This window comes from Neovison vison, chromosome 13, assembly GCF_020171115.1.
Source record: "Neovison vison isolate M4711 chromosome 13, ASM_NN_V1, whole genome shotgun sequence".
Lineage (NCBI taxonomy): Eukaryota > Metazoa > Chordata > Mammalia > Carnivora > Mustelidae > Neogale > Neogale vison.
This window is the reverse complement of record NC_058103.1, coordinates 16,233,446-16,255,274: the sequence shown is the minus strand read 5'-3', so window position 1 is coordinate 16,255,274 and position 21,829 is coordinate 16,233,446. Positions and strand designations below refer to the sequence as shown.

General features: G+C 41.9%; 2 protein-coding genes and 1 non-coding gene across 24 annotated transcripts in view; 2 read left to right on the top strand and 1 right to left on the bottom strand.

Annotated features, from left to right (window-relative positions):
• Positions 1-12,398, bottom strand: part of TTLL5 (tubulin tyrosine ligase like 5) — a 279,659-nt gene extending 267,261 nt beyond the window's left edge. For 13 of the 20 annotated variants that reach the window (XR_006381664.1, XR_006381662.1, XR_006381665.1 and 10 more), the window contains exons 1-3: positions 12,041-12,397; positions 10,550-10,718; positions 4,825-4,931 (exon numbers count right to left, since the gene is read on the bottom strand). Coding sequence is in view for 16 of the 20 variants with exons in the window: in XM_044230839.1 (XP_044086774.1) it covers positions 4,825-4,931; positions 10,550-10,623 (181 nt within the window). In the remaining 4 variants the exon portion in view is untranslated. Of the gene's footprint in view, positions 1-4,824; positions 4,932-10,549; positions 10,719-11,727; positions 11,750-11,845; positions 11,866-12,040 lie in introns of those variants that run through there. The other 7 variants (XM_044230835.1, XM_044230829.1, XM_044230832.1 and 4 more) reach the window with 3 other exon arrangements.
• LOC122894776 lies at positions 3,254-3,443 on the top strand. The gene has a single exon (XR_006381842.1). It is a non-coding gene; the product is annotated as a U2 spliceosomal RNA (small nuclear RNA).
• A 45-nt stretch (positions 12,399-12,443) lies between the features above and the next one.
• ERG28 (ergosterol biosynthesis 28 homolog) lies at positions 12,444-21,712 on the top strand. Of its 3 annotated transcripts, XM_044230848.1 has the most exons (6): positions 12,444-12,690; positions 15,273-15,436; positions 18,043-18,133; positions 18,504-18,584; positions 20,739-20,857; positions 20,981-21,152. In XM_044230848.1, the coding sequence occupies exons 2-6, from the start codon at positions 15,304-15,306 to the stop codon at positions 21,058-21,060; spliced, it is 504 nt and encodes a 167-aa protein (XP_044086783.1). In that variant the 5' UTR covers positions 12,444-12,690; positions 15,273-15,303; the 3' UTR covers positions 21,061-21,152. The 3 variants fall into 3 exon arrangements, with proteins under 3 accessions (XP_044086783.1, XP_044086782.1, XP_044086784.1); XM_044230847.1 differs by lacking the exon at positions 18,504-18,584 and having other exon boundaries at positions 12,454-12,690; positions 18,043-18,137; positions 20,981-21,712; XM_044230849.1 differs by lacking the exon at positions 18,504-18,584 and having other exon boundaries at positions 12,456-12,690.
• Positions 21,713-21,829: the final 117 nt, after the last annotated feature.

Below are 21,829 nucleotides of genomic sequence, written 5' to 3'. Positions count from 1 at the left end.
TCTCTCTCTTTCCCTCTGCCCCCCCCTCTTGTTTTCACTCTCTCTTCTTCTCTCTCTAAAGTAAATAAATCTTTTTTTTAAATTGTTCTTTTCATAAAGGAGGTTTAGAAAACCACGAAACCGCAAAGAATGGAAAAGATACAGAAAATTTAAAAACAAAGATTGAAAAAAAAGTACAGTGGCTTTTTCTTTAATCACAAGATTGTGTCAAGGGAAAGAAAAAGACATTTAAGTTCTAAAAACAAAGGAATTGCTTGAAAAACGAGATGACAACACTGATGAATACTGATTTCCAATAAATGCTACCTATTCTAAAAAAGAAGGGTCTGCTTATTGTCACGGAATACAGAGATTCATTTATGTGACAAGCAGACTAAAACATGTATGTTTGGGGGAGATTATTTACTTCTGTTGTTTTACCTACCTTTGATGTTTGACTCCAATCATACTGAGAGGGAGTTTCTTTGCAAATGTTAGCAAAATCTTCAGTTCCTCCAAATTCAGAAAATATGAGTGAACCATATCCCTTTAAGTGGTAACCTAGCAACTTGCTAAAGGGATTAGAACAGGACCCTTTGGGGAGGGAGGACTCAAATCCCAGAAGCAGGTGTTCACTGTCCTCTGAACTCCTGGCTTATTGTGGGGCAAGAACAGACCTTAAAGTCATATCAAAGTAGAACAGATCCTATTCAACAAGTAAATAGCACAAATTGTGAGCGCCTACTATGTGCCAAATATTGAATGATCTCATGAATTCTTCACAAACAATGCCTACAAGGTAGCTATTATCTCCACCTAACTAATACTAAAACAGAATGAGAGAGTTTAAGTGATTTGCCCCAGACTCACAGCTAGTAAATGCCAAAGCGGGATTTGAACCAGTGACTGAGAACCCATGTAAGACTCTTTCCATTGTATCACACAACAGTTCTTATCCAGTTCTGACAGAGTTCAGAGTTCTGTAACCTCTGAAGACAGCTACAGGCTAACCCCAGAATTCAGAGCACTGCTTAATATCAAAGAAGAGTAGAGATAAATGAAATTGAGAATAGAAGAACAATAGAGAAAATAAGCAAAAGTAAACATTGTCTCTTTAAAATGATCAAAATTGACAAACCTTTAGACTAAGAAAAAAAGGGGAAAGATTCAAATTACTAAAATCAGAAGTGAATGGGAACACTACAACTGATCTTACAGAAATAAAAGGAATACAATAAATAAAAAGAAATACAGAAATAAAAAGAATACTATGAAGGGGCGCCTGGATGGCTCAGTGGGTTAAAGCCTCTGCCTTCATGATCTCAGGGTCCAGGGATCGAGCCCCGCATCAGGCTCTCTGCTTAGCAGGGAGCCTGCTTCCTCCTCTCTCCCTGCCTGCCTCTCTGCCTACTTGTGATTTCTGTCTGTCAAATAAATAAATAAAATCTTAAAAAAAAAAAAAAAAGAATACTATAAAAAAAAACAAATAATAAGATACTAAGAATAATTGTATGCCAACAAATTAGATAAACACAAAAACTAAAAACACACAAACTACCAAAACTGCATCAATACAAAATATAAAATATGAATAGACATGTAGCAAGTAGAGCTTGAAACAGTAATCAAAAACCTCCCAATAAAGAAAAGCCCAGACTATATGGAATCACTGGTGAATTCTATCAAACAGTTAAAGAATCAACACCAATCCTTCTCAAGTTCGTCCAAAGAAGAGGAGGGAACACATTATATGGCCAGCATTACTCTGATACCAAATCCAGATAGCTATCACAAGAAAACTACAAATCAAAATCCCTTATGAGTACAAATGCAAATATCCTCAACAAAATAACAGCAAACCAAATCAAGCAGCATATTCAAAGGTTTATACCATGACCAAATGGGATTTATCTCAGGAATGTACATATGGTTCAACATACAAAAGTCAATCAATTTAATACGCCACATTAATAGAATGAAGGAAAAAAAATTTCAATTAATGCAGAGAAAGCATTTAACAAAATCCAATACCCCTGCATGATAAAAAACAAAACAAAAAAACACCAAATAAAGGCATAGAAGGAAAATTCTTGAACATGATAAAGGGCATTCATGAAAATCCACAGCTAATATATTGAACGGTGAAAGACTGAAAGCTTTCCCCCTCAGATCAGAAACAAGAAAGAGAAAGACACCCACTTTTAAAATGTCTATTTGACATTGTACTTGAAATTCTAGGAAGAGCCATTAGGCAAGAAAAAGAAACAAAAGGCATCCAGGTTGGAAAGGAAGAAGTAAAATCTCTATGTGCAGATGACATGATCTTATATACAGACAATGCTAAAGAATACAAACACACACACACACACACACACACACACACACACAATTAGAGCTAATAAATGAGTTCAGCAAGGTTTCAGAATCCAAGATCAACTTATAAAAATCGGTTAACTTATGCACACTGGCAATGAATAATCCAAAAATGGAACTGAAAAAATAATTCCATTTATGATAGCATCAAAGAGAATAAAGTATTTAGGAATAAAGTTAGCCAAGGAACTCTAAAACTTGTACAATGAAAACTACAAAACATTGCTAAAGACAATCCCATGTTTACAGACTAGAAGACTTCATACGAAGTCTTCATACGAAGATGGCAATATGCTCCCCATCACAATCCCAACAGCCTTTTTGCACAAATGGAATAGCTGATCTTAAAATTAATATGGAATTGCAAGGGATCCTGAATAGCCTAAAAAATCTTGAAAAAGGAGAATAAAGTTAAAGTACTCACACAGCCCAATTTTTTAAAATTTAGTACAAAGACAGAGCAATCAAAACAATGTGGCACTGGTATAAAGTTAAGATTTAAGTGGAATATTAAGAGTCTAGAAATAAACCCATACATCCATAGTCAGCTGATTTCCAATGACAGTGCCGAGACTATTGAATAGGAAAAGAACAGTCTCTGCAACTAATCACAGTGGGACAACTGGATAGTCACATGCAAAAGATGAAGGTGGACCCTTGTTTCATACTATATAGGAAAATTAACTCAAAATGGATCAAAGACCATTTAGCTCTAAATGTATACACTTAAACTATAAAACTCTTAGCAGAAAGCATAGGGATTATGAACTTGGACTAGGCGATGGTTCCCTTAGATGTGACACCAAAAGCATAAGCAACAAAAGAAAAAATAGATAAACTGCACGTCATCAAAATGAAAAAGTTTTGCTCATGTGAGAACACTATCAAGATATAAAGACATATCGCTTCTTGGCCTTTTGGCTAAGATCATATGTAGTATCTGTTCTTATCAGTTTAATATCTGATACATCCTCTATCCAAGGACAATATATTAAATGGATTTTTTGAGCAGAAAGATGGAATAGGGGCTTGCTCTGTCCACTCCACGCAACAACCTGGTATTGCAGTACTTCAGGAATGGTGCATCCCCACCAAACTGGGGGGAAAAAAAAAAGAGAGAGAGAGATAAAAAGGCAAACCAGAGAATAGGAAAAAGAATTTGGAGATCGAATATCTGATAAGGGTCTAGTACTTAGAATATATAAAGAACTCTTCTAACTCAACAACAGAAGTGAAGCAACCCAATTCAAAAAGAGGCAAAGGCGGGGGGCGCCTGGGTGGCTCAGCTGGTTAGCATCCGACTCTTGATCTCAGTTCACTCAGGTTTTGATCTCAGGATCATGAGTTCAAACCCACATTGGGATCCACGCTGGGTATGGCGCCAATTTAAAAAGAAAAAAAAAAAAAGGCAAAGGCTTTGAACAGATATTTCTCTAAATAAGATATGCAAATGACCAAGAAGTACATGAAAAGATGCTCAGTGTCATTAGTCATCAGGGAAATGAATATCAAAACCACAGTAAGATACCACTTCACACCCACTAGTCAAGCTATAATCTAAAAACAAAAAATAAGAAACGTCAGTGAGGATGTGGAGAAAATGGAACTCTCCTACAACACTGGTGGGAATGTAGGCTTGTGCAATCACTACAGAATATCCTTTGGCAGCCCTTTAATAAGTTAAACATGAATTACCATAAGACCTAGCAATTGCATTCCTAGGCATAGACCCAAAAGAATTGAAAACAGGTGCTCAAACAAAAACACGTACGTGCATCTTCAGAGCAGCACTATTCACAATAGCCAAAAGGTGGAAACAACCACCAACAGATCGAGCAACTGAAGAATGGATGAACAAAACATGGCCCTCCATGAGAGTAACGAGGTACTGATATATGCTACAACACGGATGAACCTTGCAAACATTCTATTAAGTGAAAAAAGCCAGACACAAAAGACTACATATTGTAGGAGTACGTTTGTAAGAAATATTCAGAATAGGCAAATCGAAAGAGACAGAAAAGAGATGAGCAGTATACTATGAGCTGGGGTAAGGAACCATAGGGAGTGACTGCTTAATGGAAATGGGGTTGACTTTAGGATGATGAAAATGTTCTGGAACTAGACAGTGGTGTGGGCTGTACAACACGGAGACTGTACTAAATGCCAGTGAAGTGTACATTCTAAAATGTTTAAAAGGGCACATTTTGTTTTGTGTCTGTTATGACAAAAAATAACAGTAACACATGCACATTAATTCTGAAGAAAAAGTTCAAAGAAGGAAAGCAATTTTAGATGCAAAATATTTAAGAAATTCCAAATAATCCCGAAGTATATTTAAAAAAATCATGAGATTTGGTTTTTTCTCATGACCTAGGCCCTTTTCCTATTTACCTATGATACCAACTTCTGTAAGACGAGGTTACCAGGGCCATGCCCAGCCCTGCCCGCCATTGGGGAGGCCATACCTACCTCCAATTACTCGAATATTGTTGTCCTTTGTCAGAATAGCCTCAGCGTGGAACACCAAAACTGGAATTCTCCTGCAGCCTCCGGTCCACATGATACACGGATGATCCCTACAGCCATAACGAAAGGCTTTTATTTATTAAGTGACAGCTCAAAATCTGAATTAATGACTAAAGCAGATCACCGTGGTTTGCTGCTTAACAACTTTCCCTCCTCTTGGAACAAGAATCCCAAATGTCCTATGGGAAACCATTCAGCTCCCATTCTCAGCCATGGGGTCTAGTTATGATTAACTCCATCCTTGCTCCGGGGATGGCCTTCGATTGGCCTCAGCCGATCAGGGCCTTCTACCCCTCAGTTCTAGTTAGTGGATCCGCAATGAGCACATAAACCAAATGCAGCCAGTGAGTGCCAGAAGTTAACTACCAGAAGGTACACTGTGAGACCCTCTGAGAAAGAGATCTTTTCTTTCTCTTCTGTAGCAGCTACAGAAGAGATGGCCTCTTCCCCTGGATGGTATAAGAGAAGGAATTAAGTGCAATTGTCATTTTATGACCCTGAGAGGAAAGCCTGGAGCTACAGGTAAAGGAGGAAGTCAGTGGAAATCCCACTGGAAGAATGAGAAAAATGAGATCCTGAGAGGCAAATGTGGCATTACAGAATCAAGTCTTTCCTAAATATAAGTTAATAAATTCCGTTAATGGGGGACCATGGGAAAAAAAATCTTTAAAATGAAATTTTAAAATTCTTTTATTATTTAGGACAATTTTTATTTTAATCCCTAGCATATATAAAGATTTCTAATATATAGCATCCACAATAATTTATATACCTTTTTATGCCCTATAGTCCCTTTTTAAGACAATTTGATAACCCATCCTACGATTCTGAGCTAGAAACCCAAAATTAATACAAGCGCTCCAATTAAAACCACATTATTTTAAAGCAAACCTGTACTAAATGAAACAATATTTTTCCAGAAAATACTCTCCAGAAAAGGACCTCCGACTTTATGCTCTTACTGTAGCCTCAGGAAATCTGTTTAATCAATCTTAGACAGATAGGTATTTACTCACAGACTGGGAAAATCTTGAACCTCCTTAGTGCTAGGGAGCCAGAAGGGAAATAAATGACTTGAGCCCCTACTGTGTGCCAGGAATTAAAGTAAGAGCTTTCACATGTTGTCTCACTTAATCCACTTGTCCGCACTATGAACTGAAAAAAAGGTGTCTCGGGGAGGGTAAGTGATTTGCTCAAGATCAGAGAGCTGGATAAGTAAGGGAACAGATATCTGAACCCAAGTGCCTGACTGCGCTCTAACACCCTCCCACCTCCCTGATCACATTTCAGTGATGTTTTATATACACAACACCTCAAAACCCACCCTTTTGGGAACCTACACTAATCAGTTCCTTAAGCAGAATAAGATCCATTTAGCCAAAATTTGGGCTGCTCTCAAACACTCACATGACCACATCCTTTAAAAAAGGTCATACTACAAATCTCAGGGTCAAGTCAGACCTTCCCAACCCAAGTTTAAAAAGATCCCCGTTTTGAATGCACAGGCTGCCAGGCTACCAGTCTGAGAAGTGAGGCAGCCTTGAAACTTGGAATGAGCTGCCAAAGTGTTTTAGTGAGGAAAAGCAAAGAACACCATACCTAGTTCACTTCCTGTTTTCTGTGTTCCTGCTTCTTGACTTGGGTAATTGCACCCATTTGTGAGAAAAGGTATTTATCACGGGCACTTTTTTAGCAAGAAGGATTTTTTTTTTTCATGGTTTGCTTGCTTTTTAATCTTAAACACCTGTAAAATGTGAGCAGGGGACCAGATGATTCCTAGGATCTCTTCCAACTATAATTTTTCCACTCTATTTCTAAGTCAGAGGATAGAGAAAAAATAGGCAGCCTAAACTGCAAAGTCTTGGACAGAAACTCTGGAAATTATCCAAAGTTCCTGTCACTCTAGCATTAGCTACAAACTGGCACCACTGTGCCCTCCCATTTACAAACAATGGATTACTGCTTCAAGTTAAAACGCCTGACAAGGGTCAGGAACACAATAAACAGATATACGGCTGAGAGGAGCCAAGGCCCCAGCGATGCTATTTGCAGAAAGCCAAATCCCTGTCAGAGAAATCCTTCCACTTGCAACCTATGAAAAGATAAAAGATGTGGTAGACACATTATGAATTCAGTACAGTCAACCAAAACACACTCTGGGCAGATGCTGTTATCCTTAAAAGCACGCTCCCACCAGGTGGTGCTAAAGGCAAAAGATTCAAAATGGTGAGGAAACTGAAAACTGGGACTTCCAATTTTCATTCACACCAGAAACTGGTATATATTAAGAAAATATGCTCGTATAGGCATGAATGAACACAAAACTTGGATGCTTAATTACCAAAGTAGAACAGTTGTAAGGTTCACTTTATTGAATGCTTAACATTTTGGTTCTTAAGAAGGAATTTCATGAGGCATATATATTATTCACTCCTGGGACCTAGCCTACGTTACTCGAAGCTTCGAGGCCTAATTCATACCAATGCCCTCACTGGAAATGCCTTCCCCGCTTCCGTCCATTTAATCTTCTCTGTCTCTGAACTCCTGTAGTGCTCACTGTATACTTTGTATACAAACATACTTTGTATATTTGTTGAAGACATTTTTATCCCCCATGTATATGTTGATGAACTGCTATTAAAGCTGGCTTTTATAATAGGAACTGAAATTATTTTTTTAGTACCTGAAGAAACCTTATATTACATCCTTCCACATCTATATATAAATTTGTATTTGGGATTCACTAGCTAAATATAGAAAAAGGGCCCCTTTAAATTTAGTATTTGAAATAATGTTGTGCAAAACAAGGATTTCCTGGAGAGATCCTAGCCCTAAAGTCCATTAACACTTTAACACAGCCTTGGGATCTGAGGAGATCTAGCAGATGCCCACGGATAGACATCTTTGGATCACATCAGCACCCTTGGATGATTTAAGGACTTATAAGTTCTGAAACTTTAAAAATGTAAGCATATTACCCCAAGTGTAAATCAGATTAACTTAAGATTCCTAATGTATATAATAAGTGTCTGATAGATAAGACATGAGCCAATGGAATGTTAACTGTCAAAAGTCACCAGGAGTCTGAAAGGAAGAGCAAAAAAAAAAAAAAAAAAAAAAAAATCCATGAATTTGGATTGGGGTAGGGAATTACACCTGTAGGTTCACTTACTTGTACTAGAAATTTAGCCATTTCTCAATTATGAATATAGGCAACAAAGCATTATTTCTGTCTTTGAGTCTGTCTGAAATTATACATTTTTTATACCATATTACAGCTGTTGCAGATATCTCAAAATATCATTTACATTTACCACTACCTCTAAGTTACGGTAGTTACTACACTTGCCACCAGATCACCTGTGGTCACGATCTTCCTCACCTGGCATGATGAAGCTGGACAACAATTTGGCAGCTCTCCTCCCAAGCAATCATTCAGCTGCTAAATGGTGACACATCACAGTGGTGGTCCAGACACCTTTGATGCTTCCCAATATTCCCCACCTACAACTGCTAATCAAAAACTACCCCCACAGGGTCGGGGCACCTGGGTGGCACAGTTGGTTGAGCATCCCACTCCTGGTTTCAGTTTAAGTAACGGTCTCAGGGTGGTGAGCTCAAGCCCTGAGTCAGGCTCTGCACTCAACACAGAAACTGCTTGAGACTCTCTCCCCGCAATTCTAAAATGGATAGATAAATTGGGGGGGGGGGGGAGACTACCCCAACTACCCACAGGGTGATGAGCTTAGGCAAACTGAGCAAAACAATCTTCAGGCTGCTGTCTTTACAAAATAAAATCTAACTTTCCCAGGTTTTAAATGGGTAATCTTGTTTAATGCAAAGAGCACATATTACAATATCACAAGTTTGAAGTTTTTTTTAATTTTAATAACTGTATTTCAAGGTAATTGGTACTACTCGCAATGATGTGTATTTTATTTTAAGCACCTAAAAATATTATTCTGATAAGGAATACATGACACCAAAAACCTTAAGAACCCCTGCTCTAGGATGATCTAAAGCAGAAAGTCTCCATTTATTCATTTGGTCGGTGGGTCACTCAATTGGCAACTATTTACCGAGTACCCACTGCAATATTAGGTTGAAAATCTGAAATTGTCGTCCAGAATTGTCAATATTTGACTACTTTTAACTTACCAAAACACCAATTTCATGGAGTTCAACCTAATACTCATCAGACCCAACTCATCAACCCACTAATAAAAGAAATAGCCATGAAGTAAAAGAATGATCTTGAAATTAGACTGATGCTTGTAGAAGTTAAAAATTTTGTGAAATAGGTAAGACACAGCACACAGGAAGCAAAAAGTCACAAGAAGATAAAGCGACCAGAGGGAATTATCTATTTAATTATCCTGAATAAGAATGACCCAAATATAATGCTAAATCTCTTTTATTTTCTATGACCTCACAGTGATGAGAAACCTTTCCTAAAGCTTTATGAATGCTTCAATAATTTCTTCTAGTTACATTATTTTTTTTAATTTTTTTAAAAATTTTTTATTTTTTATAAACATATATTTTTATCCCCAGGGGTATAGGTCTGTGAATCGCCAGGTTTACACACTTCACAGCACTGCCACAGCACATACCCTCCCCAATTCTCCTAATTACATTAAATGTTATCTTCTACTTTATAAAAAGAAATTGCACTTTAAATTCAAAATTAAAGCCAGTAGGAATAATCCCTCAACAATTGTATGGCACATCTTCATTTAAAAAGTCATTTCATACATATCATTCTATTTGATCCTAACCATACCCCTATAAAACAGCCTGAGAGATATTACCCCGACTTTTCAAGTTACATAGCACACACATATCCAAGAGGACTCCCAGAGAAACTGAAAAACTAATCTTAAATTTAAGTCAGACTCTCTTTTTCCTCTGTATCAAGGAATAATGCTAACAGAGGCAAAAGAGTAAAGTGCCTCAAAATCCACGAAAACTGGGTCTGATTCTCAATTCATCACACACTCTGCATCCTTGAAAAAGTTCTTTGATCTTTAAGGCTGAGCTTAATAAAGTGGAAATAATAACATCTTCAGATTAAATGAGACACATCAGTTAAGGCTCTCACCATCATCTATGCTAAATGATAAACTACACTTATTCCCATCATTCATTTTTATTGTTACAAGAATCCAGCAATCAAGAAACCTGACTCTTTCCTAAACTCGGGAAAGCAATGTGGTTCAATGGCACAGCAGAGGTTACAGAATTCTAATGTACTGTCCCACAGTTACTCTGGTAAGTTACTTGACCTCTCCATAGACTATCATTCTATCATTGTAAAGGTTTTTGAGAAAATAACGTAACCTACCTCACAGGGTCTGGAGACCTCCTTTGCTTCCATATCTACAAATTTAAAATCTCCTACATTAGGAGCTCCAATCAAGAGTTCACGAAGAGTAGTACCTAGGGCCAATGTTCATTCATGAGCCCAGAAATAGAGCCTTCTCTCATTTCAGATAGCTAAGGGTGACCAACTCATAAAATCCTGGATTAGACTGTGGATAGAAACTAAAACCAGAGTCTGACTACACCAAAGAAAGGAGACTGCGTGAAAGAAGGTATAAGTAAAAGAGAATTATTTTCTACCCCAAAGGCAAAGGCTTTAGTTAGATACAGGCTCGCTCTTACTTACTCTTGGCTTACCACCTCCTCATCCTCTGAGGATGATGCTGTTTCCTCCAGGTCCCGGGCCATCACGACTGGCATCTCCTTTAGGGTTTGTCATGCAGTCAGCAGATGGGGGCCTCAGAGACCTTTTCTTGCAGATTCACCGGATCAAACAATTTAGGTGGCACTGATTCCTGCAAGAAAGCCAAATGATTTGAAACACAATGGCATTTTCTATTTATTGATTATTGCTATTGATCTTCCAAGTAATAAATATGAATGTTTACCTAAAAGGTGCCCATTTAGGTAAGAAGCTCACCTTCTATCACAATGCCTCACTTAAGCCACAAAAATCAAGACTGTTTCAAACATACTGTCTGTCCTCTATGTGTTTAAAGAGCTGTTATTACGTTTGAGTATTTCATTTTTCTTTTATATACTAAACCTAACAAGAACTAGCTTCTAGGAAAGTCTAAGATAGGTGGCTGACTGACTAAAACATAGACTCCTTGCTAGAAAAGCTTGACTTGGGTTAAAAATAAAAACTCAAGATTTACTACCCTTGAAAATATTTCTTTAGACACTAGGACAAGCACACAGCTGAAATGCCTTCATATTTCACTAAAACAAATTCAACCACTAAACTAAAAGATTAATATATTCTCCTCAATCAAGGTGATAAGTAGCTGGGAAAAAAACACACACACATACACACACACAAAACAAAAACACTGTCCTTCCACTCTCAAAAATTATTCTCCCTTACTAAAAATCACAAACTATGATTTGAATCTCAAATAGACATTGGAATAGGATATTTCTAACTTAAAATATTTTTGCATATGTAAAAAGTACAAGCGTGTTGTGTGTTTAAGGATGAAATCGAAGTTACAGATAAAGAAAATGAACTGGTTTAAATGACCATAATCCTGTTACTCAGAGATAACGATCTGATGTCTATCTCTGCAAATCTTATTTTGTTATACATTCAAAATATGGTAAGATCGTAATCGGGACCAAAAAACCGCCGATCCCGCTGACGATCCCTACAGATCTTCAGCGGAATGGGCAGTATCTAGTAACTTCAAACGCGTTCTTCCGAGGACTCCCGAAGGGATTTCTAGATCTTTCCCAAAATGTTGGAAAGTCCTTTAAATTAAAACAAAACGAGCAAAACCTCCAAAAGAGGAAGAGATGACAAACCTGTCCCAGGCCGCCAGCAGAGTAGAGACAACGGAGATCGGAAGAAGATTAAGGACACTCGCCCAAGAATCGTCTTCGCCCTAAAGGGATCAGCCCCTCGGCCCCACCCCCGGCTCACCCCAATCCCGGGTAGATCCTCAGATGCTCCCCAAGGGAAAGACAGGGATGACTGTGCCGCAGCGATTCAGCCCAGCGCGCCCGGAAGCCAACAGCTAGCCCCGGACTCCGAGAGGGAAGTGTAGCCGCCGGCTCCCGCCCAGGCTCGGGAGCTCACCTCCCTCCCGTAGGGGAGCGCGCCGGCGCAGGCGTTTACCTGTCTCATCTTCCCATGGCTCCGGGAGGGCCGGCGGGGACCGCGCTCTGCGCCTACCTCCCTCCTCCTTCCCCAGCCGGGCTCACGGCCGCCGCCGACGGCTGCTTCCCCCGTTACTACAACAACCAACAAGCAACCGCCCGCTCGGAGCCACTGCGCAGGCGCCCGCCTCCCCGCGCTGACAACGCTCGGCTTCGGGCGCGAAGGAATGTCGTCACCGCCGCGCTGCGCGGGCGCAGAGCTTTGCTCTCAGGAGAAGTCTATAGAGTTCTTTTTTCCGCTCTCTTTCTCTCCACTCCTAAAGGGTAGACTCCAGCCCCGGAGTCCTTCCGCCACGCTCAACAGGAGGGTTCGCTGCGTGAGCGGCCGTACGGGGTTGAAGCTTGGGCAGCGGCAACCACTGATTGGCAGTAAAGGGGTTCACGCCCCATCTCCTGCTCGAGCACAACCGGAGCAGCCAATCAGAGCGAGGGCTGACGGAAACAACCCAATCCTGGAGCCGGCCTGTGGGCGGGGGCGAGGACAAATGGCTCAGGTGGACTCCTCGCTAGATGTGCTTCGAGGCTTTGCTGCTGCTGCTCTTACTGCTGCTGCTGCCGCTGCTCCAGCTGGTGCTGCTGCTGCTGCTGTGCTGGGGGTCCGGTCACCAGGTACCGAGAGTGTTGGGGAGAAGAGGGAGGGAGGCGTTTTTGCGGCATCTGATTGAGAGCATAGGGAGAGCCTGGAAAAATGGAGGTGAGATGGATGGAAGATCGCTGATAGCAACCTTTTTGGGGGGAACAAGGGGTTTCGAGAGACCTTGACAAGGGACAGCTGGGACTATGAAGATGAAGAAGGCTTGGTAGGTTCGGGGAACCAAAGAATGAATGAACGAATGACCAGCCACTCGGAGCCTAGCACAGGACAAGCAAGAAACCTTTTCACTTTCTCATGTAATTCCCACAGTAACCCTTGAGATAGGTATTTTTAAAGCTCCGTTTTGCAGATTTCTCATCCAGAGTCGTACAGCTACAAAATGATTGTGGAACGGTGGAAACCTCCCCTGACTAGTTTTAACACCACACCTTTGCTGGGCCAGGCCAGGACAAAATTTGAGAACAGATGTTAGATACTTTAGGAGGCCCTGAAGCTTTAGGGAAATGGGGTTGAGGGATTTGGTAGAGCAGTTCGGAAGAGTGCTCAGGCTTTGCCCTCATCAGCTATCTGTTGGGATTTCTAAGAGCTTCTGTGAAATGGGCGTAAGTTCTCTCAAAGAAGGGAGCCATCCACATGGCTTTTCTGCCCCTGAGAGGAGAAAGCCTGAGTCACCTGTTGAGAAATGGGGGAAAATAAGGAGGATCAGGGGACTTGGCCCATGCCCTGACCGCTTCTGATCGCCAGTAAAAGTCTATTCTCTCTGGACTTCAATAACATCCATTGTTGCAATCTACCATTCCCTGAGAGATTTCGCTTCCCCCTCTAGAGCTCTTTTGTGGTTGTTCTTTCTTTTTAGTGTTTCACGTTGTCTTAGGTCATGTCTGACTTTAACATTTATTTCAGCTGGGTAGCCTAAGACCATACTGAAACTTCTGTCAGAGTGTTAAAGGAAGCCTGATGGTTTATCACCACTTCAGGCCCAAGAAGTCAACCTGACAACAGATAAACTTTGGGAAAAACAAAAGACAGCCAAAAAAGAAAAAAAAAAAAAAACCCAAAACCCAAAAAACACAGACTACAACACTACAATGAAGATGAGAAGAAGTAGTTGTATTATTGGATTCTTTATCTACATGAGTTTTATTTAAATCAAGTTGATTGAGGGGCCCCTGGATGGCTCAGTTGGTTAAGTGCCTGCCTTTGGCTCAGGTCATGATCTCAGAGTCCTGGGATTAAGCCCCACATCAGGCTCTCTGCTCGGTGGGGAACCTGCTTCTCCCCCACCCTCTCCCTCTCAAATGAATAAGTAAGATCTTTAGAAAAATAAATCAACTTGATTGAAATCATTGCTCTTCAAGGGTTCATCTAAGCTTTTTTTTATTAAACAAAAAGTACATAATGTAATTGTATTTTGTATACAACTTCAAGACAGAAGTGGATATAGTGTGCTTGCCTTCCTTAAAAATAAACTTCATCAAAATATTCTCAGTGAGGCAGTATTGCAGAGCAGGGTTCTTAGCTTAGCTCTGCCATGTTGTTAGCTGTGTAACCTCAAGCAAATCACTTGATTTCTCTGTGCCAGCCCTCATCTGTCAAATGGAAATAGTGATAGTGCCTATCCTCCTTGTTTAGGGATTAAATGAGATACTTTATGTTAGGTGCTTGCACAGTGCGTGACACATACAAGTGCCCACTACCTGTTAGCTATCCTAATTTCTCTTGCAATACAACGCCAACATTGTTGGTCCTCCTCCACATAATTTTCATGCGAGTTCTCAAGTCACAGCAATTAATTTACTTTTAACTTTTATATTGTTCTAGCTTATGGAGCACGAATTACCTGAGAACCAGAGTAGAGAGTACCCAAGAGTGTACATATTGCCCTCACTCCATAGATACCACTCAAATGTGTGTGGCTTTTGTGAGCTTCAAAGGGTCTGTCATCAAAATAGCCAGGCATGTATCTGTTGGTAGATCTAAATGAGCCACTTGGATTACAAGGGAATGACATAAAAAACAAAACAAAACAAAAAACTGGGCTAGAAGTAAAGATATTAAAAGACTGACTCCAGCCAAGAGAAAAGGGTTCTGATTTAGGCTAACACTGTGGAGAAGTTGCTTAGACAAAAGTAAGTGCCGTGCCACTTACTGCAAAGTATCCTGTTGATTCACCACTAGCAGTGAGAGTAAATAAATAAGACCAGTTTCTATAACTCTTACACAGACGGCCATTTTATTACCTGATAGTCATATCTGTACACCTCCTCTTTGTCTGTTCCCTTTTTTCTCTGTTATTTTTGGTTGGCTTACCATTTCTAAGCCCTGCATTTAGCCTTTGTCACTCTAGGTAAAGGTTAGCACCCTTGGGTTTAGGGTAAATGTCCAGGCAGCTTGCGAACCCTGTGAAATAAGAATGGTACATTAAGATAACAGAGTGTGGGCAACTTCAGGGACTGGGAAAGGAACTAACGAAGTGATTCCCAAGATAAGTTTCATGTAGCCTCCGGGAGTGGGGCACAAGTTAACTACTCAAGCCAGAGAGTTTATGGTTGAGTAAGCTAACTGCTGTCTCTTGTTTTTTGCCTTTGTTTCCAAGGCAAAAAGCCCTCTTGGGTTGGAGGGAAGTCATGAGCCGTTTCTTGAACGTGTTACGAAGCTGGCTGGTTATGGTGTCCATCATAGCCATAGGGAACACCCTGCAGAGTTTCCGAGACCACACCTTTCTCTATGAAAAGCTCTACACAGGCAAGCCGGATCTTGGTAAGAAATCAGAGAACAGTATCCTTCATGGGAGTGGTCCCAAACTGTGGTTCCCAGACTGGGCTGTGCCTAAGAACAAGCTATAGGATGTTCAAAAACAAACACACACACAGCACAGGTGTCCGTTTTCTTCTCTAGACTTAGCTCCTGAAACTTCCACCCCAAGTGGGGCCCTAATTTTTCATAACTTCCCAGGTGATTCTGATGCTGGCTAATCTAACCTTTGGTGGCCATTAGAATAATGGCCTTTGTGGCTAGCACTTGGCCCTTTTTCCTCCCAAGCTTGTCTGAATATCTTTTCATCCATTTTATACTGTCCTTTGCATATTACAGGCAATATAAAAAGTATTACAAGGGCAGTCAGAAGAGAGTTATTTGGTGACACTGGGGTGCCCCACTAGAAAGCTATAAAAAACCTGTTCATATTATTTCATTCCTCTTCAGAAGCTAGGTTGTGCCACATATAGTTTATTCTGTGACCTAAGGACTTCTTAAACTGTGAAGAGTCCCCAAGAAGCTATCCGAAATTCCACTGAGCTGGTCTCCCAGAGTGGAACTTAGAAGGCCTCTGGTGGCCTTTCCCAGTTCCTTGAGCCTCCCTGCTGAGCATATTTTCACATTTCAGCTTCTGCTTCCTTGCACTGATGTGTGGGATAATGGTGTTTGAGCTGCAGCACCATTTCACGCAGCTGACAACTCTGTGTCGCATTTATAGCTAACCCAGATTCGGGCTGTGACCTAGCTCATGTATCTGCAACATCTCCATACAGAATAGATCAAAGTAGGCTAAGGCTCCCTTTGAACAAAGCTCAATCGGAGTAAAGTACCTGGAAAAGTAGGTAGGACATTTCCACCGTGTCCCCCTCAAATGCTGCCCTCTGATATCCAGGAACCCTTTGTAGATCCACAGGATTTTAGGGATTATCCAGTCTAGTCCTTTAAGTTTAAAGTTGACAGAAAAACCCAGGGGTTATGCGAGTCACTCAAGGGTGTATAGTGGAGTTGAAGAACTGTTGGGAGGTGGGGAGCATGGTGGGCTGGGAGGAGTTGTTTGTCTCCATCCCAGAAGTAGAGACTCCCCCCCCCCCCCATAATCAGGAGGCTCTCATAGTACTCTGCTGATGCAAACAGTGTTCTGGAGCATCCCACAGAATTTTGCCTGATGCCTTACCGCCTAGGGTTGGTGAAATACTCCACTTTTGTATCTCACTAACTAGACCCAGATTCGGGCTCCGGGTCTAGTTAGAACTCTTTCCTCAGCGTTTTCATCAGTAGAGCTATCAAATCGGTTTATCAAGAATGTAGCCTTCCAGGGCCAACTAGATATTTGGTTGGCATGTGGAATTTTTTTTCTCACCTTACTACCGTCTGAAGGTCTTCGGTGTTGTAGGAATTGGTGTCACTGTGTGGTTTTCCAAAGGATGGAAAATCCTGAAAGCCCAAGTAAACATTAATAAACCTTTCAGGGCACCTGAGTGGCTCAGTCAGTTAAGCACCTGCCTTCAGCCCAGGTCACAATCCCAGGGACCTGAGATGGAGTCCCACATCAGGCTCAGAGCCTGCTTCTCCCTCTGCCCCTCCCCCCACTTGTACATGCCCTCACTCTCTCAAAAATAAATAAATAAAATCTGTTTAAAAAAAAAAAAAGGAAATAGACCTTCGGTTATCAGTCTTGTCCCTTGAAATTTCTCTTGCTCAATAGACCAGCAAAGGAAGTATCTTTGCTTTCACGGCATCCCCTGCCACAGAATATATTAGATAAAGAACTCTACAGTCACCCAGGAAGAAAGTCTTTTTAGAAAATACTTACTCCCAGGGCCTATCTCCAAAGAGTATGATTTAATTGGTCTGCTACCCAGGTCTTGGTAATTTCATAAAACTTCTTTAGTTGACTCTCATAAACGCCCAGAGTTAAGAACCACTGCTGTGGTAGACTGTGATCCCTACTTTCAGGACAAGATATTTCCTACAGCAATACCAGAACAAAGCCACCCAGAGTAGGGTGGCCTCAGCAAACACCAAGGAAGCAGCACTTTGTTCCAGTACCAAGTGCACAGGAAACCTGCCCGGTGTGGGCTTTGTTCAAATAATATAGATCTGGCTTCAGGAGAAGACTTCAGTCTCTTCAAGGCCAGATTGAGCATCTAGATATGTTGCAGGATTTCTGAGCTCCCTACTGCATCAGCCTTGAAGGTTTACTGACCTCCTAGGCATCTTGTCCTGATGCCCCACTGTGTGCAACATTCCCCCAGACCTGTCCTGATCCAGTCGGGCTGGACGTCACCTGCACCAGAGTGGTTTTCAGGACAGAGGTGGAAACTGCTACAGTCAGGACTTACGGCCCAAGTGGGCTCTTTGTTGGGTTCTTACTCTTGGAATGCCCCCGCCTAACTGTAGACATCTGAAGAGGAGCTGCACAGTTCTCACTGTGGAATTCCTTCCATTCCTTCTCGTTACCATGTGTAGCCCCAGAGCCTCCCCTCTGCCCGACTGAAGGGAGTTCAGGCTCAGCAGCCTGCCTCCCATGAACCACCAGTAAGTAAGAGGAGTTTGGAGGGAACCCTGACTCTCCCCTCTCGACACTCTTGGTTTTTTCTGCTCTACAGTGAATGGCCTCCAGGCTCGGACTTTTGGGATCTGGACACTGCTGTCGTCAGTGATTCGCTGCCTCTGTGCCATCGACATCCACAACAAGACGTATGTAAGGGAAGGAAGAGTTTTAGCATCCTGTCGTTGGAAATCAGGTGCTACGCATACCCAGTGTGGGCCTCCCCTTGGAGACCTGTTAATTTTCATACATTAGCCTAGAAAGTGGATAATGAAAAGTTAATGGTTCTATTCTTTCCAGGCCTTAAAAAAAAAAGAAACCATAATAGGCCTCACAGGTCTTTACAGTTTGAAAATTCTTTAGAAGTGGATAGCAACAGGCCATGTCATGATCCAGTGGCCTGCATCACACCCCTCTACTTCTTCACTAAAGAATCAGCCTTTCTTCTACAAAGGAGAGTAGTGCACTCTTTTTAGAACAGCCACCCACATATACCTTATTCTCACATTCCTCCTTAAGAAATAGGAATGAACAGAAACCCCAGTCCCCGAAAAAAGGAACCCACGAGGAAACTGCTGCATGCTTGTATCCCTTCCATAGGTGAGGATGAAAGCAAACCCAAGATTCCTATATTCTGCCACTCTAGGGTACTCAGGCCAGGCTGAAACATTTTGCAGACAACCATAGCCTCTCGTCTGAATCACGCTATAACCGGTGCTGACCACTGGAGGGGGCTTGAACTTCCTTGCCAACCATCCTCACCATAGTCAAAAGGGGGAAGTTTGCTCAGATCACTGGCTGAGGCCACCAAAATGTCAACTTCACACCAAAATATTTTTCTGCCATATCTAAGCTCTCAGCATTTGGGGAAAGAGGAGGTAATGATATTTACTGAGCACCCCTGATGATTCCTGGAGCTTTCACCTACGTGACCTTGATTAAGTCTCCCAGCAGCCCTGGGAGGTAATGATTTTCATTCCCAAGTCTGCAGATCTACATGTTAGAGACCCAATTAATTTGAACTAAGGAAGACTGACTCAAGTGGGATTTGAAGCAGGGCTGTTAACCCTGTGATCTCTCCAAGTTTTTTTAATTTTTTTTTAAACTTGAAACTATGGTTTGACTCATTCTACACTGACGCGTATTTTGGGAAGCAGCGTGGTTCCCAGTGAAAGTAGCAGTGGAAACAGCCTGGGGCCCAGGCATGAAAACAGGAAAATGGGCTCTTATCTCCATTCTGTTAATAACTCCTTTTGGAGCTGTAAAAGTTCATTATAGCGAAAATCCGCTGTATAGATTTGACTCCCCCCAAACTTAGCTACTAATGGCCTACTACCCGCCAGAAGCTTTACTGATAAGAAAGTTAGATTAAGACATATTTTGTGTGTTTTATGTGTTAGGTACTGTATCCTTAAAATCAAGTAAGCTAGAGCAAAGGAAATGTTACTCGGAAAATCATAAGGAACAGAAAATGCATTTACCGTACTGTACTACAATGTGTTTTTTTTAAAAATCCACATATAAGTGGACCCATGTTGTTCAGGGGATCAGCTGTTGACCTCTGCCTCTTAGTCTCTTTATGTATAAAATGAGACCAGTAGATCTGAGGGCAGGGTGACTAGGAGGGCGAAAGAATTAAATAATCCCATGCATTTCCCTCGTCCTGACAAAGGATAGCCATAAATGCGGACTTCTGTTTCTAGCCTTTTTGTAACCTTGGACTTTAGTCCATGCTCTTCTGATAATACATTCTGATTCTATTTCCTCCCTAAACAGAAATTCAAAATCAACACCCATATATACATATTTACTAAATGTATAAAAACATGCACAGAAATGATAAAATTCAAATTTAACATATCCATTCCTTCTGGGGAGGGGGAGGCAGGAGAATGGGATCTGGGTGGGATAAGGATACATAGAATGCTTTTACTGATATCTGTGATATTTCATTTCTTAGAAAAAAGTATCTGGAGCAAAAATGCCAAAACATCCCGATTGGATGGAACAGGGTTTTGGTTGCAAATGGGATAATTACAGTATTCTATCATCAATGCTTTTTTGTACCTTTGAAATATTTCATAATCTTAAAAATTTCATTGTCAAAAAAAAAAAGATATCCCCAATCTAAGTGGTCAGTCATCCTATAGCCTATCTCCCCTCCACCGCTTCGTCAAAACTGAGGAACACATTCTCTTCCCATGAGGTTATCACTGTGTCCTCCACCTGATCATGTTCCCAGGCTAAGACCCAAAATAACAACAGCCCGCATGGCAAGAGCATCTAAAAGCCCCAGAGATGTCCTCACTGCTCATGCCACACTCAGGCCCTTCATTCTATGACATCCATCCTCTGAGCACTGACTAGCTCCTGGCCCAACACCTACCAGGTGGGCTTGGACTACAGAGCCAAGCCAGTCTGAGTAAGTAGAATGTGTAAGTGTGATTGCTCCCCAGCTGTCTATACTGCTAGGAGTGCCATAACCCAGACTCTGCTTTGCTCTGGCTGGCTTCACCACCTTGCTACGACTTAGAGACCCACTCTGGATGCCAGGACCATTCTCCTCTCAGTCTAGCCCTTGAAACCTTCAGTTTTGCTCTCGCAGAGGGTAAATTGGTGTAATGGAGCAGATGGGTCTTTCTTGGGCCCAAGTCTGGATTGACGTGGGGGGTGGGGGTGGGAATCGGACCGTTGCTTGTCCCCTGCACTGAACAAGCAGGCCTCCAGTTCCCATTTCTGTCTGCTCCCTTGTAGGCTGTACCACATCACACTCTGGACCTTCCTCCTCGCCCTGGGGCACTTCCTGTCCGAGTTGTTTGTCTTTGGGACCGCAGCTCCCACGATTGGCGTCTTGGCCCCCCTGATGGTGGCAAGTAAGCACCTGCCCCCCAGACCTCCTATGGGAACTGTACCCTAGGGTCGGGGGTGGGAGAGCAGACATACAAGAGGATAAGAAAGTGCTGTGTTGATGTCCGCCACCTTTCTTTTCTCTTAAGGTTTCTCAATCCTGGGTATGCTAGTTGGCCTCCGGTACCTAGAAGTCGAACCAGTATCCAGACAGAAGAAGAGAAACTGAGGCCGGCGTTAACCACCTCTGAGACTTCGTCTTCCACCTTGCGTCCCCTTCCTTCATCGTCCATCCTCTTCTTTCTGCTCCATCCTGAGCCCTCTTACCACTCCTAGCCTTTTAGGTTTGGGGTTTTTCTTACACTTAAAGATTTTTAAGCTACAACCTTCATACAGAAAATATAATGTGTACATACAATTGAAAGAATCCTTTTGATTGAATACTCTGTCCCTTCACCCAGCTCAAGAGATGTCCAGCACCTCAGAAACCCACTGTGTGCCCTTCCCCTACCTACAGTCTTCCAGGATCCCTTTTCCAGCCTTCTGCTTTTTCCCTTTATTTTCATCCCTTCCTCTGACTTGTGTGGTGGGAACACGTGAACTATGAAACCTACAGCTGCTGCGTCACCCAGAGCAGCTGCCACCAAGGGCTGCTTCAGGAGGTCGCCCCCCGAGGTTGGGCTCCTCTCTGCTGCTGGCCCCAAGACTCTGAACCATCCGAGGAACAGGCAGTTCTTCTAAGAAGGGCTCCCCTGTGAGTCAGCATGGCTCGTATACTTGTGTCTACAAGTGGATCAGGGTTGGAAGAGTCTGGGCTGTTTTTAGACCTTCTGGTCAGCTCTATTTGTGTAACAAATTTTGTAATAAATAGAAAAATCCTCTGCTTGGATCAGTCCTTGTACTTTGACCTCCCCTAAGCCAGGAGCACTCCTGCCCCTCTCCGAGCCGTAGTGTAGGAGAATCACAGCTTTTTGCTGATCAAATACGCCCTAATTGGT

Excerpts from the sequence above, each read along its gene's own strand:
- ERG28 (XM_044230847.1), top strand. The coding sequence starts at position 15,304 with ATGAGCCGTTTCTTGAACGTGTTACGAAGCTGGCTGGTTATGGTGTCC. Across the intron at positions 15,437-18,042 it reads CACAGGCAAGCCGGATCTTG|TGAATGGCCTCCAGGCTCGG; the intron begins GTAAGAAATCAG and ends TCTGCTCTACAG. Across the intron at positions 20,858-20,980 it reads GGCCCCCCTGATGGTGGCAA|GTTTCTCAATCCTGGGTATG; the intron begins GTAAGCACCTGC and ends TTTTCTCTTAAG.